The sequence below is a fragment of the Podarcis cretensis genome (genome assembly GCF_951804945.1).
Source record: "Podarcis cretensis genome assembly, chromosome: 3".
Taxonomy (NCBI): Eukaryota; Metazoa; Chordata; class Lepidosauria; order Squamata; family Lacertidae; genus Podarcis; species Podarcis cretensis.
The window spans coordinates 15,288,257-15,306,787 of record NC_137172.1 but is presented as its reverse complement, the minus strand read 5'-3'; the positions used below and the strand labels follow the sequence as shown (position 1 = coordinate 15,306,787).

Here is an 18,531-nt window from a genome sequence, read left to right as displayed (position 1 = left end):
TCCATGTATAAGACTCCCCCTATTTGGGGGGACTCCAAATTAAGAAAACACCCCTCAACACTACCCGTGTATAAGACGAGCCCCAATTTCAAACCTAATTTTCTGGTTAAAAAAACTAGTCTTATACATGGAAAAATACGGTATTTACCCAATCTTAGCCTTGGTTCATGCTTGGCTCCATGCACTGCAGGCAGAAGGTCCAATCTCCAGTACAGTGGTACCTTGGTTTAAGAACAGCTTAGTTTATGAACAACTTCGAAATAGAACGCTGCAAACCCGGAAGTAGGTGTTTCGGTTTGTGAACTTTGCCTTGTAAGCAGAACATGTTCCACTTCCTGTTGAGTGTGTTCCATTTGTAAATTGAGTCCCCTGCTGCTATGGGAAAGCACACCTTGGTTTAAGAACGCTTTGATTTAAGAATGGACTTCTGGAACGGATTAAGTTTGTAAACCAAGGTACCACTGTATCTCCAAGTAGGGGTTCTCCTTGCTTACAGACCTGGGACATTTGCAACTCTACCTGGAAATGCCAGGGATTGAACTTGGGACCTTCTTAATGCAAAGCAGATGCTCTACCACTGAGCTACTAGCACCAGACTGGGAAGGAACCCTTTCTGAGAGCAAGTGTGTATCAGTGTAGACAATACTGAACTAGATGGACCAATGGTCTGACTTGGCATTAGGTAGTTTCCTATGCAGGTAAGGAATTTCAGCCAGCCTCTCTCTAAATCCAGGCTTGCCAAGCTCCTTTCTCTGCACAAAGCTACATAAGACAGGCATGTCCAAAGTCCGTTTCGGGGGCCTAATTTGACCTGCCGGTCCCTAAGGCAGTTTATTTCCTGGGGTAAAATCCTAAAAAAACCTCAAGAACTTCAATCCTAAAAAAAGTTCAACAATTTTGGTGGGCTCTTTGGTCAGCCCTCACAGCCTTTCATTTCATCAAATCTGACCCTCTTTGAAAAAAGTTTGGACACAACTGAAAGGGTTGGGTTGGGGATATAGAGTAGCCAATTATGCACTGTCAGAAAGGAGGCAACGTCACCAAAGGACACAGATCTGCATGAAATGTTGCATACGCTAACACTTCAGAAACAATGACTGTAGCAGAAAGAGGATATATCTCAGCCTTGCACCTGGTGTGCCTGCTCTGTTCAGAGCCTAACTGTTGATGGGCAACATCAAGGCTCCTTGCTGCTCTCCCTTTTGAGGGGTCTTTATCTTTAAACGTGAAGTTGAGGCTCCAATACTTTGGCCACCTCATGAGAAGAGAAGACTCCCTGGAAAAGACCCTGATGTTGGGAAAGATTGAGGGCACAAGGAGAAGGGGACAACAGAGGACGAGATGGTTGGACAGTGTTCTTGAAGCTACAAACATGAGCCTGACCAAACTGCGGGAGGCGGTGGAAGACAGGAGTGCCTGGCGTGCTCTGGTCCATGGGGTCACGAAGAGTCGGACATGACTAAATGCCTAAACAACAACAACAACAAATCTTTAAACTGGGCTTGGACAGGGCAGGCCTTCAAACAGACGACTCCATGAAGAACCTAAGAAGAACCTTTCTGGATCAAACCAAAGGCCCATCTAAGCCGGCATTCTCAGAATGGCCAACCAGATACCTATGAGGAACTAAGAAGCAGGACCTGAGAGCAGAAGCACTCTTTCCACTTACAATTCCCATACAATGGTACCTCGGGTAACATATGCTTCAGGTTACAAAAGCTTCAGGTTACAGACTCTGCTAACCCAGAAATAGTACCCCGGGTTAAGAACTTTGCTTCAGGATGAGAACAGAAATCGTGCTCCGGCGACGCGGCAGCAGCAGGAGGCCCCATTAGCTAAAGTGGTGCTTCAGGTTAAGATCAGTTTCAGGTTAAGAACGGACCTCCGGAACGAATTAAGTACTTAACCCGAGGTACCACTGTACTGCTTTTCACACTGGAATTAGGAGGATCACTGGAGCTACAGCTGCCAGAGATAGCTTTATCCTCCCTTCAAATGGATGACAGTCCTCTGTAAAGTAGGACACATGACCACCCTGCAGGTTGAGGAAAAGCAAAATACTTGGTAGCTCTTTTCAACCAGCAGAAAGGGGATTAGATTCCAAAGTGCTTGGGAGAGTAGGAAGCTGACCTTCCAACAGGTGGAATCAGCAAGCTGGAAATTCTCATGCACACCAAGTGTGCTCACCCTGAAACAATCCAATCTTGTTCAGGTCATTCCCTGCCTACCAAATATCTTAGTTAACTGCAAACACCTATTTCTTTTCTGAAATGGACACTGGTTGGGGGGCAATTTTAATTAAAAATGGCCTTTCTTCAAGAACAATTTTCTCTCTCTCACTGAAAAAAAAAGCTATTTGCTTTCTTAGCTGGGTGCACATGAACCCCACTGAAAATAATGGGATTGGAATATTATCTATGTGCTAAAACAGGTATGGAAAAAGTGTGATTATAACAATAAGCATATGCGTTTCTGACCTGTTTTAACTCACGCATGCAGGCAATGCTCCATTTTCTTTTCTTTCCATGGAGCCTGCTTTTACAGTATGTACATCCATATGCACTACTTGAAGCTTAGAGAGAGAAGATTTAGTACGTGGTTCAGCGACTATTTGATTAATGTCAGAATAATCAATCTAAAACATTTTGATTGATTAAGGCGGTGCCCCCAATGAACTGGTCAGCAGGTTTTAAGATTTTTAAATATATATATTAATACAAGCACTTATAAGAAGTGCAGATGGATTTTAAACGGTTTATTTTTTAAAAAAATTATCCCTTGGTAGGACTATGTCAATAGTACATTTCAGATCCAAATCCCAATGGATCATTATAAGATTTTGCAGACCCATTAAAAGAAGACAGCTAAAGGTGGTTCTTTACAGGATGCATCCTAACCAAATTGGTTGTATTTGATTTACTGTTTGGTTTCCTTTGAAAGGCAATTCTTGGCCTAGACATACACGGCACTTCAGAAAAAGAGACAACCAATATGAAAATAGTTTAAAAGCACAGTCTCTTTTTAAAAAATGTGGGCTGAGCCAGGAAATGCAGAACAACGATGTAGCCATATGCTGGAGCATTCAGAAGAAGGAGCTTCATGTCAGAAAATAATAATAGCTACTTAGTGTAACTTCAACCTGATCCACTTGACCATTAAGACCTGGTGAATTGGGTTAAGATTCAGGTCAACAGCTGTGAATTAGCACTCCTTCTCATACAATACATCAGATTTACCTGAGCTCCTTGCAAAGGCAGCATGCCCCGTTTCACTGCTTGAAGTGAAATGTGCTGCCCTACCATTCTGCTGGCTTGGGACGTGGGTGGAACTGTGGGTTAAACCACAGAGCCTAGGACTTGCCAATCGGAAGGTCGGTGGTTCGAATCCCCATGACGGGGCGAGCTCCCGTTGCTAGGTCCCTGCTCCTGCCCACCTGGCAGGTTGAAAGCACGTCAAAGGGCAAAGAGATAAATAGGTACCGCACCAGCGGGAAGGTAAACGCTGTTTCCGTGCGCTGCTCTGGTTCGCCAGAAGCGACTTAGTCATGCTGGCCACATGACCCGGAAGTTGTACGCCTGCTCCCTCGGCTAATAAAGCGAGATGAGCGCCGCAACCCCAGAGTCGTCCATGACTGGACCTATTGGTCAGGGGTCCCTTTACCTTACCATTCTGCTACCTCTGCCAACCCTACCAACTCAATGCTAGTGGAGAAGTGGAACTGGCCTCAATTGTGGGTGAGACCGTACCAATTTCCGGCAAGATCTCAAACGCTCTGCAAGGTCTCACTTGGCTTTTGCTGAGATCTTGCCAAAAATCAGCGAGATCTCGCCCAATGTTGGCACTGCTTCTATGCTGGCAGCAGAGGCAGCACCCATGGGGACACCATCTCAAGGGCTTCCTTCACCTGAGGTGGTGGCTTCACCTCACCCAATGGCTGCGCCAGTCCTGGCTCCTTGTGTGTGTGTGTGTGTGTGTGTGTGGCAGCAGAAAACGGTGTACTTTTCCCCGTTCAGAAATCACAGAAAGGCTGTGCCATCCTGATTCTGGTTCCTGGATGTGCACAGATTTAGTCTGTGTGACTGGACACCTTGGAAAAGCAGAATGCTTGATCACACATAGGCAATGCATATCTCATGTGCTGCATGAGCAACATGTTGCCGCCCGAAACGGGGTCCATGGAACTGAGTTTTTCCATGGAAAATGCATTGAAATGAAATGGCTTAACCAATGTATCAGTCATATGGAAGGATTCAACAGCAGCAACAACACCAATACCTAAGAAGGTAGTGGGGGAGGCATGGAGATTTCCTTATAAAAAGGCCAATCCACTCGGTAACTCAAGCTACACTCATTATGGGAGAGGCACAAATAAGCCACTGATAAGTTATTTTCTGCTACAACCACTCCAACAGCTTTTTTAAAGGACATGAATCAGGCCAATGGGAGACCATGGCAGGTAGGTGGGTGGGGAAAGGGAAATTTGGTTGAGTTTACCAACAATTGGGTACGCGGGTGGTGCTGTGGGTTAAACCACAGAGCCTAGGGCTTGCCGATCAGAAGGTCGGCGGTTCGAATCCCCGCAATGGGGTGAGCTCCCATTGCTCGGTCCCTGCTCCTGCCAACCTAGCAGTTAGAAAGCACGTCAAAGTGCAAGTAGATAAATAGGTACTGCTCTGGCGGGAAGGTAAATGGCGTTTCCGCGCATTGCTCTGGTTTGCCAGAAGTGGCTTAGTCATGCTGGCCACATGACCTAGAAGCTGTATGCTGGCTCCCTCGGCCAATAAAGCGGGATGAGCGCCGCAACTCCAGAGTCGTCCACAACTGGACCTAATGGTCAGGGGTCCCTTTACCTTTACCAAAAATTTATAGAAATCCTCACTGCCCTAAAATTTAAGAAGTCGTTTAGAGTTGTACTATTCCAGAAAATTGAGAACTTTGCACAAACTCTGCATCAGCTTCAGAAAGAGGCAAAAGAAAGGAGTATATCTACCATGGCTGCAACAGATCCTCAGGAACAAAAAGAGTTTGATAATACTCTGGAAACAAATGGAGCCTTGGAAGAGACCAGATCTACCAAGACCCTATGTACTCTACACATCAACCACATGAAACAAACCAGGTACTTAGAAAATAGTAGACCATGATCCAAGAAAAGACACAATCCTTACTCATTTGTCTGGGAAATTAAAAAGCAGAGGAATAGCAGCAAAGTCAATACAACAGAGGCCCATAATCTTATTTCAAAGCACACCACAATGTGCCTGGAAATCTATTATTTTATTATCAGTATAATGGGATGAAATCAAGGCACGCTCACATGTAAAACATCTATAAAATTCCATATTGTACAGTAATGAGAGGGAAGTATAAGCAATCGCTGTTCAGCCCCTACCCCTGGCTTCTGAGACTGGCCACACCCTTTGAGGTCAAAAGGACTAGAAACTTGTAAACTTAGGATGTTGGACATCACATCCCAGCACCAAATTTCACACTTGTACAATGCAGTCCCACAGCAGATGGCATCACTCCCTTTGATCTCATGCAATGGACCAATAAGGGACAAATATGGGCTATGAATATCTCAGAGCTAAACTACACATTACAATGCAGTCACATTTTAGCATGCCTGTTTCTTGCCTTCCCTTCAAAACAATAAAAAAATAAAAATACAAGTCAAGGGAGGGGCAGGATCTGGATCAGGAATGTGGGTGTGGGGCATTCATCCCTCTTCACTGTGGTCCTGATGACAATCATCTCTCTGGAAGCAGCTATTTGCTCCAGGAGGGAAGCATTTTTTGGGGGGTGGTAGATCATGCTCCTTCATGAATCACTGCCTTGTCGTGGCAAAGGGGCTCAACTAACTCCGAGAAGCCATGAGCTATGCTGTGCAGGGCCACCCAAGATGGACAGGTCATAGTCGAGAGTTTAGACTAAATGTGATCCACCTGGAGAAGGAACTGGCAAACCACTCCAGTATTTTGCCAAGAAAACTCCATGGACATAAAAAAAGTAGAAGCTTTGAGAAGAAAGTGAGAGTTTCCAAGGCCTGCTCTGGTTCATGGGGCCACGGAGAGTCGAACACGACTAAGACGACTAAACAACAACAACAAAGTAGATCATGACTGCTTCTGTGGAACAGTGTTGGCAGTGGAGGGTTGAACCCAGTAGCTGTGGCCCCAATCCTGATCCTCCCCAATTGCTACTTGGAGCAAATAGATACCTTAAATGTGATCCCTCATTAAAATAAGGCATTCTTTGACTCTCACTCATCTGGAGATGAGCTACCTCACATCTTTTAAATTGTAACTGAGCACTCAAGCATACACCTAAGAACAAAAAAGAGTACAGGTGGCATCCATTTTTTTATTATTATTATTATTATTATTATTATTATTATTATTATTATTATTTATTAAATTTGTATACCACACTTTATCCGTAGATCTCAGGGCGGTTCACAACATAAAAATGCAAGATAAAATCAAAACATACATATTAAAAACAAAAACAAAGCAGTAACTCCCCCCCTACCCCTCCCACAAACACATTTTAAAGGTTTCAGTTGTTAATCAGCCAAAGGCCTGGTGGAACAGGAACATTTCTGCCTGACGCCTAAAGGTGTACAATAAAGGTGCCAGCTGAATCTCCATTTAGTTATCTAAATAACTCAAAGCCCACTTTTCTTTATCAAAACAAACCCAAAGAGACCTATGGCACAAAGCCAATAAAAGCATGAAACCTTTTTTAATAATAATAATAATAATAATAATAATAATAATAATAATAAACAAAATGAAAAGCAGCAAAGACAATTGAATTAAAAGACACTGACGGTTGAAGAACAGATGCACCACTGTTAAATATCGAAGTCGCAAAGAACAGCACCATGCCAACAGAAGGCTTTATTGAGAAAACATAATTCCTTGCCAAGCATCTTAACTAATATACGAGGCAAGGGCCCAGCGGGCATCTCTGAGGAGAGCATCCCACAGAGTGTTGCTGGATCACTGATCGGCTACAGTTCTCTGTTCACAGCCTGGCAGCAAACCTAGATTTGGCGCTGCGTAATGTGTGAAGGCCAGATTTGTTGAGAGCTGTCCTGTGCCCACTTTCTTGAGAGTAAGCCACCCTGAATTCAAGGGGGGATTACTTCTGAGTGGAATGGACTGGCAATCAATAAAACTGGCCCACTGTCTGGGAGTATGCTTAAAAGCTTCTGACACATCTGAGAGAACAACCTCTGCAGTATCTTAGCAGTGTATGCCGCCCCAGATGTAAATATATAAAAATTTAAAATAGGTTGAGTGGAGGGGGGAGGAGAAGGGATCAGAGTGGTGCAGTCCCTGCTCTCCAGGGGGTATCCTGCCCAGGGGGCCCTTAAACATGTCACTTCCCCTGCACAAAAAGTGTTGCCACTTGATTTTGGTGACCTGTACAAAAACAGGCCCAGAGAACTCACAAAAGCTCCCACCCACCTTGGGAGTCAACAATCAAGAGAGTGTACAAGCTGAACTGGAAGCCATCTGGGTGTCTTCAGCTGCCATCGCGCTTGCAAATGCGGGGAGAATTTTGTACCGTTCTTCAGGGTGCCCTGCCAATTAACTGCATGTTAAACCAGCAAGGATTGCGGGGAAGGAAGGCAATCCGATTTCCATGGAACCTCAACCCCTTAGCCTCTTCTGGCAAAGGCTGTTAGCCATGCCAAATTATCTGTGGTCCCCAAGAGATGAGTGTGAACAGCTGTTGGGAAGACTGAGCTGCGAATGTTAAAATTCATGGTGTAGCCCTCTCAGGCTGAAACCCAGCAAAGGCTGAGGTTTTCCAAGGTGAGAGCTATTTCATTCAACCTCGTCTAGCATTTATCTCTGCTGATAATCACTAGAACCCACCCCTTGAATCAGATTTGTTAACAGACCCTATATAATACAACAGCAACAGTAATAACAGAAATGTTGATAATGTTTCGCAGTTTCCACAGCACACCATGCCCTGTCCTCCAAAAACCCCCGACCCCATCATGACTGCCCTTGGAAAACACAACCTCACAATTAACTCATCCGAGACAGGAAACACCTCTGCTTTCTGACTGCTCAAGTCACAAAGATGAACAGAGCAATTCCAGAAAGAAAAAAAAAAACACTTTGCACAAACTTTGATATCTAAAGTAAACTCTCCCTCCGACCCAGAAAAATAGAAAGAAATCAAAACAAACGAATAAAAATCAAACAACACAAATCTGCCAGCATGCTGGCAGATTAACAACTGCTGATAAATGAATATGGGCAAATACAGAATAATACTTGCTAATGGAGTGTATTGTTATTCTGGTGTTGTTGTTTTTTTTTTTGGGGGGGGGGGTTAGGGTAATTATAAATCCCTCTGCCCTGAACTCTAATAACAAGAGATTTAAAAAGAAAACCTGCCAATTACTCTCTTTATGTTAAGCCTTTGTTCCGCTCCCCTTCCCTCCCAATAAATCTATTGTCTTACACCCTGTTGTATGCCTGTCTCCTTGGCTAATGGGACTCCCATCACTCCTGTGGTAACACACAAGATGTAGATAGTGTGAAGACCCTTTCACTCTTGTTGTTGTGAATAAGGACTGTGAAGGGGTGTCTCTATTTCTACAGGGGATCCACACACACACACGTACGTTCACACACAAATACGATTTATGCACACAACTGATGCCTGTATTTCACACACACACACACACACACACACTAAAATCATAGAAATGAATAATCCTGAAAAAAATGGAAAGACTTTAAATTAGATGCCTTGGAGATTTGTTACTGACATTTCCATGTTAGAAACAAACAGAGAGTTAGTCACCCCCTCCACTCAAATACAGGGGAAAAAACACATTTGTTGTTATGAACATGCAAATCCCACTAAACTTTAATATATATATATTTATATATCAGCATTAGTTTTTTTGTTTTTTTAAAAAAAGAAATACTGCTCTTTTGCATTATGTTCCATGAAATATTAAATAGTCAAACACGGTCATTCTTCCGTACGCAGAAAAACAAGGCATGCACACAGATTCAGAGACATCCGTGCTCTGCTAACAGTGGTAAAGAAACGGAAGCAAACACACACACACACATGCAAAATTGTGCCCCAAAGCATGCATACTCAGGGTTTAAGCATCTGTTTTTTTTTAGCCAAAATAATTACTAGGTCATTAAAAACAAAGCCACCTAGCAATTATTGAAAGCATCTGTTCTTCATGCTCGCGTTGGCTTCCTCGCTTCCTCCTTTCCAAACAAGCAAAAATTAAGACACACACACACACACGTGAACACAAACACACACACAAGCTGTGGCTTAGAAAAGCAGCAGTTAAAGAGAACAGAATGCACCAGGGTTTAAAGTGCTAGTTTCTTGAGCGTAAAAGAAGATCCTGAAATTTAAAAAGCCAGATCGCATGCAGAAATTTGAGCTCCGTATCTTAACGGCATGCAATCTCCAAGAAGACAATTTCTAATTTAAATAAAAACATATTTTTTTTTGTAAAAAGAAAAAAGAAGAAAAAGTAATTGGTGCAAATGCTTGCCCCCCTCCTCCTCCTCCTTTATTATCATCATAATCATATTTTTTTTGTTTTTTCGACTAAGTCTCTTAAACCCTGCATGCTGCAGTGCTTAGCCTCTGGTCTGCATCGGCGTGAGAGAAGAAGCTACCTGAGAGGATTCACAGTGCCATCTCATATCCATGTCTGCCTGGCTACCCTGCGTGCTTATAGCTTTTTTCTTAATTCTTAATGGAAATCCTAGGAAATTTAGTCCATCCTCTGAAATCAATACTGGTGACAGGAGAGCTTCCTGACTCAGTGGGAGATCGAGATGATAAATTGCCTGCGCATCAGCCCGGCCTATCAGTGCTCCGCACACAGATGGAAGACGAGAGGGTGGGGGGGTAGAAACAGAGCTCTGCTGGTCACATGGGCGCAGGGAAGCCAATGGCTGGACTTCTGCTGCAAGAGAGGATGCTGCAGTTTCTCCTGCGGATGAGGAGTGCTGTGCCTCACCATTGGGTACCACTCTAAAGGCAGCCTGTTTCCCCTCCTACCCGCCTCTCCGGCTTGCAGATGCGAGGAATACATTACGTGCTCGTATATTATACAATCACCTCCACTCAGTTTCAGGTTTTCTGCAACTCCAACTGAATGTAATTAAGCCAGAGACTAAGAAGAAGACACGTTGGGAGAGATGGAGGAAAGAAATGAACCCCACCGCCGTAAATCCTACTTAAACTATTTTGATCTATTTCCCTTTGGCTGATTACTGTGTTTTTGCTTCCCATTAATTTGCAAGCTTAAACAGTGCAATTAGCACGCAGCCCTCAATCCAGGGCTGCCTCAGAAAACACACACACACACACACACACACACACACACACACAACCTTCTGACTGTAATTATCATTTTTATGCCCCGGCTAATGAATGGCATTTTGCCTGTGTTATGTTTTATAATGAATGTTTTCTGCACGATGATTCCATGATGACAATTAGGCGATATTGAGAGATGTGTTATGGAGATGCCACGGTGCCACTGAGAGCGGCACGTTTTTTAAGAGAGGCAAACCCATCTGTGAGAGGCAGGCGTTTGCTTCTCTAAGGTAACAAAAGGGGGAGAAGCTCTGGCGATTCCTTCAGCGCTTCTTGCGCATAAGTAGGTCAGCAGACAAGACAGAAGGGAATGATCTATTCAGCTTCAGAGTCCTGGATAAATTTAGGGAATCAGCTCATCAGATAAACAACGGGTGGCATACATTAGCCCTACTCAGAGTAAATCCACTGAAGTGAATGGGTCTACTCTGAGTATAACCAGTTGGCTATTACCAGATTAATAAAGCTTTTGCATGAAATGGAGTGCATGCAGGAGGACTCAACAAACCAAGAGATCTGGGGGTTCATTTAACAGATCCTGCCACATTCACTATTGGCTGCCTCAGCAGAACGAGCTGTTCCTTTTGGCATTTGAAAGATATAATTATTTACTGTTAACACTGCCCTCACTGCGAAAGTTACAATAATTCATCCACAAAGGAGTAAGGAAACATCTGGGGTGCCATATGGGAAACCTTTTTTCCCCAAAGCACATCTGCTATCACTCATCAGTCAGCAATAAGCAGATATATTGCATGGTTCTTCAAGGTAAATTATGTTACAGGATCAGCTTTGATCAAGTTAAAGACGAAAAAGAAGAAGCGACAGAAAAACAAGAACCCCAAAATGCCTCCGAGATGCACACAAACAAGACACAAGCAATCAAACAAAACCCACAAAAGAATTTGAGCTGGTTAATAATAATAATAATAATCCACTTTTATGTCCTAATCTGGATATCCTGCTGCCCATATGAAAATCCAATACATTTCCAATAGATCTGCTTGCAAATCCCATTAACACACATTATGCCATGTCAAAAATATTGGCGTTCCTGTTATGTTTCAACCAGGCTGCGCCAAGCCCCTGGGGTTCTCTCAATATTTTCACCTTTACATCAAGTTGTAATTTTGTGACATGTTAACCCTTTCGCTCCAAACCAACTGTAGCCTGATGGCAAAATCATACTTCAATCTTTCACAGCAAGGCATTTCCACAGTTACAAGCCGAACATGTGCACAACCTATCTGTTTAAATAACCCAAAGAATACAAAACCCATGATGCAGTGTGACCATTAGCAAAGCATGCATGTACAAAAAAACATGAGAGCCTTTCATCGAAATCCATAAAAGACACAGACACCTTTACTTGGAGATCATTCTTAGTCATTGCAGGCAACTGGAGGAATGGCGGTTTACATACCCCAGATACCTAATTTCTAACTACAGATGCAAGGAAGGTGTGGAAGGAACAAAAACAAACTAACAACACCACCTTCAATAACCAATAGCCAAAAACTGTACATTGGGGAGAGGCTATAAGCACACACATAACACACATACCTGAACTCAGCTGAAATTCATTCACACATGTATGTCTATCATCGTGTGATTGCAACATTCTCTTATCATTTGCATGTGCAAATGGTCCATCATGCATAGAATACCACAGAAATAGCATTCACAGCATATGTTTAAATAAGGCACAGGTCACACTTGCAGCATACATTTAGAGTGATATTATACCACTTTCATTTTCATGGCTCCCCCGCCCAAAGAATATGGGGAACTGAAGTTTGTTAAGGGTGCTAATTGCCGTTTGGAAATCTCTATTTCCCTCTGAGAGCTACAGTTCCCAGAATTCCCTGAGAAGAGAGATTGGTTGTTAAACCACTTTGGGAATTGCAGTTCAGCACTCTTAACTGTTTCTGTTTGTTACTGTGTTGTGTATTTTTGTGTTTATACTGTAAACTGCCCCATCATCCTTGGATGGTGGGCAGTACAGAAATTGAATAGATAATAATAAAATAACTATAACAAACTACAATTCCCAAGATTCTCTGGGAGACATCAAATGATACACTGCTTGCAAATCAATTGTGAATTCTGAAGTACGACTGTGTTTTAGTTTGTGTATCATTTTGGGAATTGTGAATTAGGTAGATTCATCTCTAAACGAATCAAGTTTCTCTCCCTCCTCAATCTGCCTCCCTCATTATGAACATTCAGGAGGAATTTAAAAATATTCCTGTTTGCCCAGGCACTTGATGGACGAAAGAGACTGTTCCTGGCAATTATTACATGTGAGGTTATGCCATTGTTTTCCAGAGATTTTAGACAAGATTAATATTTCCCAGTGCTTTCCCTCATTTTATTTTTAATCGTGCTGGCTTTCTGTTTTGTTGTTTGCCACCCTCGGCTCCTTTGGGAACACACAGGAACACTGGATTTTGTCTTACACTGAATCAGACCATTGGTGCCTCTGACTCAATGCTGTCTACACTGGCTGGCAGGAGCTGGCAGCCTGTCTACACTGGATGGCAGGAATTCCCAGCCCTACCTCAAACTTCCAGGAATTGAACGTGGAATCTTCTGAATCCACAGAAGATACCGGTACTTTACCCCTCAGCTACGACCCTATAATATTGGAACACGTTTGCTACGGCTACACTACGAACCCAGGAATCTGCCTTGAACAAAATCAGACCATTGATCCATTAAGTTCAGTATTGTCAACTCTGACTGACACCAGCTCTCCAGGATTTCAGGGACTGGGGACTGAACGCTGGAGATTTTTCTAGCAAAGTATGTTCTTAATTTTATAATTTTTTAATGACAAATAAGGGCCAGCAATTTATACACTGAGAGGCACCCGTGGAAGAACTGTGAGCATGTTGCCTTTGGCCCAACACCTAATAGGGGATAGGCCGTTATACTTTGTGCAAGTTTCTCTCTCTCTCTCTCTCTCTCTCTCTCTCTCTCTCTCTCTCTTTTTGCTAAGAACCAATGAGTCATGACAGCTCCAAGGGTTAACGTTATCAAGTCCTCCTCTCCAGCTCCCTGAGGGCCTTTTGAGAATCACTCAAAACTACTTAGGATAATGAATGTCTACAGTAAGGAAGAAGACAAGTGATCTTCAGCACAGGAAAGACAAAATTAACTTAGCAATTATTCTAACAAAAGCTCAGAGAGCCCAAGCTCATTTTGAACTCGATTCCCACCATCCTCTCTGTCGGTTCCATTCTGGGGTAAAAATGTCAGATACTTCATCTCTTATTTAGTAATGCCTTTAACTTGCTTCATTCTCTTTTGAGCCTCAATATATATATATAGCCACACACACACACACACAACATCTTGACCACAGAATCCTAGAATCCTAGAGTTGGAAGGGACCCTCAGGGTCATCTAGTCCAACCCTGGGCAATGAAGCACCCAACCATTCGCTGTTTAGGGAAGTTTTTAATGTTTGATGTTTTATCGTGTTTTTAATATTCTGCTGGGAGCCGCCCAGAATGGCTGGGGAAACCCAGCCAGATGGGCAGGGTATAAATAATAAAATTATTATTATTATGCACAGTACATGGGCTTTCTGCCATGGCTAAGGGCCAGATCCTGAGCTCCTGAGAAGTGATAGATTAGAAATTGCATCTACTAATTATTAACTGTCCCATCCAATAACACTGATCTTAAAGAATGCTCCCAGTGCATTTCAGAGCACAATTCAAAGTGTTGGTGCCGACCTTTAAAGCCCTAAACAGCTTTGGCCATGTATACCTGAAGGAGCGTCTCCACCAGCATCATTCAACCCAGACACTGAGGTTCAGCTCCAAGGGCCTTCTGTGAAAAGTGAGGTTACAGGGAAGCAGGCAGAGGGCCTTCTCAGTAGTGGCGCCCGCCCTGTGGAACGCCCTCCCTTCAGATGTCAAGGAAATAAACAACTATCTGACTTATAGAAGACATCTGAAGGCAGCCCTGTTTTGGGAAGTTTCAGATGTTTGACATTTTATTGTGTTTTTAATATTCTGTTGGGAGCAGCCCAGAGTGCCTGAGGCAACCCAGTCAGATAAGCAGCAGCTCTAAACAGAATGATGATGATGATGATGATGATGTACTGTGTGCCACAGACTTCTGCTTGCCCAATGGAATGTGGCTTCCATCTCTGCTCTGCTCAAAAATATCTGCTCGGAGAGGAGAGGGGTTGGGGAAAAAAAACCCCAGAACAGATTTAGGGGGCATATTAAAAAAGGTAAAGGTTCCCTGACAGTTAAGTCCAGTCACAGACGACTCTGGGGTTGTGGCACTCATCTCACTTTACAGGCTGAGGAAGCCAGTGTTTGTCCACAGACAGTTTTTCCGGGTCATGTGGCCAGCATGACTAAGCCGCTTCTGGCACAACGGAACACCAAAACCAGAGCAGTGCACGGAAACGCCATTTACCTTCCTGCCAGAGCGGTACCTATTTATCTACTTGCACTGGTGTGCTTTTGAACTGCTAGATTGGCAGGAGCTGGGACAGAGCAACGGGAGCTCACTCTGTTGCAGGGATTCGAACCTCCAACCTTTCAATTGGCAAGTCCAAGAGGCTCAGTAGTTTAGACCACAGCGGCACCCGCATCCCTAGGGGGCACATTGGGGGTGGGGGGAGAATAAGAGGAAGGGAAATTCATTGTACAAGTAGACTGCTGTGTACAGACAGGGTGACTTTCTTGGATACATTCCTAAATTAATAAATATGGTCATGTGAGTAAGACATGGTAATATATATTTTTCTTTGAATAATTCCTTTTGGGGAGTGAAGGGCTCCACAAATTCATCCCTTACATAACCGTCTGTGTGTCTCTGATGAATTGGTTTGCATCGACTTTGAAAATATATAAAAAAAGATTGCGGCTCTCAAGAATAAACATGTATGATTCACTGAGTGCAAGAATAATAGCACCACCAGATTAAAGAATTGTATTTTTCCATTTTGCCACTTCTGTTAAATGGGAAGTTTTTCAGCTCATAGCGCTCATAAAGCTCATTTGTTGGCTTCTGAGGAGCACTTCATTCTGTGCATAGTAATAGCTGAAGACTGTGTGCCTACACTTGTGTACATTGTGGAGGGTGAATTTTTACACAGAGGAGAATGTTGTGGGTGGAGGAGAATATTGTGGATGCAGAGTATATTGACTTTGGTAAGGCTTTTGACAACGCCCCCCATGATAAACTGGTAAAATGTGGGCTAGATTATATTCCTGTTAGGTGGAATTGTAGCTGGCTGAACCCAGAGAGTACATACTAATGGGTCTTTACCATCCTGGATAAAAGTGAAAAGTGGGGTGCCACATGGTTTTGTCCTGGGCCCGTTGTTGTCCAATGTCTTTATAAACAACTTGGATGAAGGAATTGAGGGGATGCTCATCAAATTTGCAGATGACACCAAACCACGAGGGGTAAGTCAAGGCCACTGAAAACAGAACTGGGGTAGAATATGACCTTAAAAGCTTGGAGAACTGGGCCCAAACTAACAAAATGACTTTCAAAGGGACAAATGTCAGATTCTGCACATAGGCAGGAAGAACCAGCTGCACAGCTTGGCTTGACATGTGAAAAGCTGGTGGACCCTTCTTCCTTGGAAGTTTTAAAATAGAGGTTGAATGGCTGTCTGTCCGGGATTCTTTAGCTGCGATTCCCGAATTGCAGGGGGCTGGAGTAATCCACCCAATGATCGACAAAGGCTGGCGACTTCTGATCTAAAATGTGAGTATTGTTAGACTAAAGTTTACCATCTTGCTTTAAGTCCCCAGCCCAAAGGCTCCGATTTAGAGATCTCTATTTAAGGAAGGGACACAGGTGGCGCTGTGGGTTAAACCACAGAGCCTAGGACTTGCCGATCAGAATGTCGGCGGTTCGAATCCCTGCGACGGGGTGAGCTCCTGTTGCTCGGTCCCTGCTCCTGCCAACCTAGTAGTTCGAAAGCACATCAAAGTGCAAGTAGATAAATAGGTACCGCTCTGGCAGGAAGGTAAACGGCATTTCTGTGCGCTGCTCTGTTCGCCAGAAGCAGCTTAGTCATGCTGGCCACATGACCCGGAAGCTGTACGCTGGCTCCTCAGCCAATAAAGCGAGATGAACGCCGCAACCCCAGAGTTGGTCACGACTGGCCCTAAGGGTCAGGGGTCCCTTTACATTTACCTATTTCAGGAAGACAGAGTTCGGACACCTTTCTAAGTCTGAAGGGACACACCTTTTCCACAGCCAAATGCCATTAAAGGATGGAGCCATTGGCAAAAATTGGTGGAGTATTTATTGCAGAAGTTGCCTTTATATTAAGTACAGTAGGCTAGTTTCTACACACACACACACACACACACACACACACACACCTTTCCTCTATCAGACAAGGAAGAGGTGCTATCAGAGTTGAAGGGCAAAATCTCTCCAGGCAAAAATGCTTGGAGTGCATAGAGGAGTCAGTGAGGGGGTGTGGCCTGTGGAGAGAGGGAGTGGCCTATGGAGATTTCCAAGGGCCTGATAGAACATACTGGAGGGCCACATTCAACCCTCACAGCTTATGTTTTCCCTCCTCTTCAGTAAAAGTCTGCAGCAGCGAAAAAAATTTTGGGACAAAGTTGCCACAAACTGTTGAGGAGGCACCCGCATAATAACTTTACAAGACTCTTCCTGAAACAAAGGAGAATGCTTTCCCATTGGTATAATTAGCCAGGCTCTTTTTCGCAGTGACGGCCTTCTCGTTTTCAGCAGTGCCGATTCCATTTGCAAAGGTTGCCTACCTATAATTAAAACAATAGCGTCGCCTCCGCAGTTCCGCACACTAGGAAATACATTATTTACTGATGAATTCGGAAGTTATGAAAACGTAATTAGAGGGGCCCACCTAGGCTGCTGGGTGACTCCCTCCTGAAATTATTGAGATGATTTAAAGAAAGAAATAGAGAAAAACAAGCTGAGTGGGATCCTGCACCATATCCCTTGTTTTTGCAAAACTCCGAGATGGATTTCTGCAATATATTGTTGCTTTCAGCTGAAGGGCTCACCTGAAATTCAGGAACTACAGTGCTCATTTCACACTCCTCTGAGGATTCCGTTTTAAGTGGCTATTACCAGAGCTGCCCAGCCAAGTAACTACTTTGGACAAGAAACAATCACTGCTCACCTTGCTGGAATTAAAAGTTCTGTGCCTGACAAAGTTCTACTCAAGGTAGCCCCATTGAAATTACCTGGACCTAAGTCAGTCACATCCATTCATTGCAATGGGTCTGCTCTGAGGATAACAAACACTGGGATGCAACCCAATAATAGTAATGATTCTGCTATCTGTTTTGGAAAGTTGCTTGTCTATCTGTCTGCTATGCATTTGGACACCTTTTAAGGTATTGAAACCAATTCTTCCTGAGATCGAGGAATATAGTAAGGAAATGGCTTGGAAGGCTGTGTCCACCGTAGAAACCTGACACTGGTATTGATTATTTCATTAAAATTTAAGTACCTCTTCTCTGCCCTTGTTCTTCTTAAGCTGCGAGTTGCATCGCACAGTGTCACTCAATTTTATCACCCTCCGCTTCCTTGATCCTGAGCTTTCTTTGATGCTTCCCTTTCCTGATTTGCTTATTTACCCTCTCTACTGGTGACACTTCCTCTTCACATCTCCTCCTTCCTGTAAGGAGCTTGCAGGTGCATCTCTTTGGCTTGCCACATTCTACCCCTCTTTTGCCCTTACAGGCCCTCGGAAACACCTGTAGTTACGGCTATCACCTTTACCAAACAATTCCTGTCTTGACCTTGCCTATCCAGTTAAATCAAAACAATACTTATTCCTGGAGTTCACATTCTTCCCCAAACTGTATATGGAAGTGTGTGCCTGTGAGTCAAGGCTGCCCCAAGACATTGCAATGCCTGAGGCAGAAAATCCAAATGGCGTCCCTTTCCTGCTAATTGTCTATTCTCCTATTCTGTTCCACAAGGCTTGCCTAAGAGAATTTCCCAGGGTCTGCCGCCCTGTGGGTTTGATCTGCCAGTTTCCTACTCTACCACCCTTAACTGGAGTGTCACTTTGTGAGTGTGTGTGCGCACACATATGTGTGCTCCTGTATGCAAGGAAAACCGCTACGGAGTTCCCATACAATA

At 43.7% G+C, this 18,531-nt stretch overlaps 1 protein-coding gene and 1 long non-coding RNA gene across 36 annotated transcripts in view; one reads left to right on the top strand and one right to left on the bottom strand.

The window, feature by feature from the left end:
- Window positions 1-18,531, bottom strand: part of NRXN1 (neurexin 1) — a 1,023,765-nt gene that overhangs the window by 56,910 nt on the left and 948,324 nt on the right. The window contains exon 1 of one of the 35 annotated variants that reach the window (XM_079968445.1): window positions 9,690-9,897. The exons of 33 other annotated variants lie outside the window; for them this stretch is intronic. In XM_079968445.1, coding sequence (XP_079824571.1) covers window positions 9,690-9,722 — 33 coding nt within the window. In that variant the 5' untranslated portion in view covers window positions 9,723-9,897. Of the gene's footprint in view, window positions 1-9,689; window positions 9,898-18,531 lie in introns of those variants that run through there. One more of the 35 variants, XM_079968444.1, reaches the window with a different exon arrangement.
- LOC307211992 overlaps window positions 1-18,531 on the top strand; it is a 964,702-nt gene that overhangs the window by 326,653 nt on the left and 619,518 nt on the right. The gene's annotated exons all lie outside the window — the stretch shown is intronic.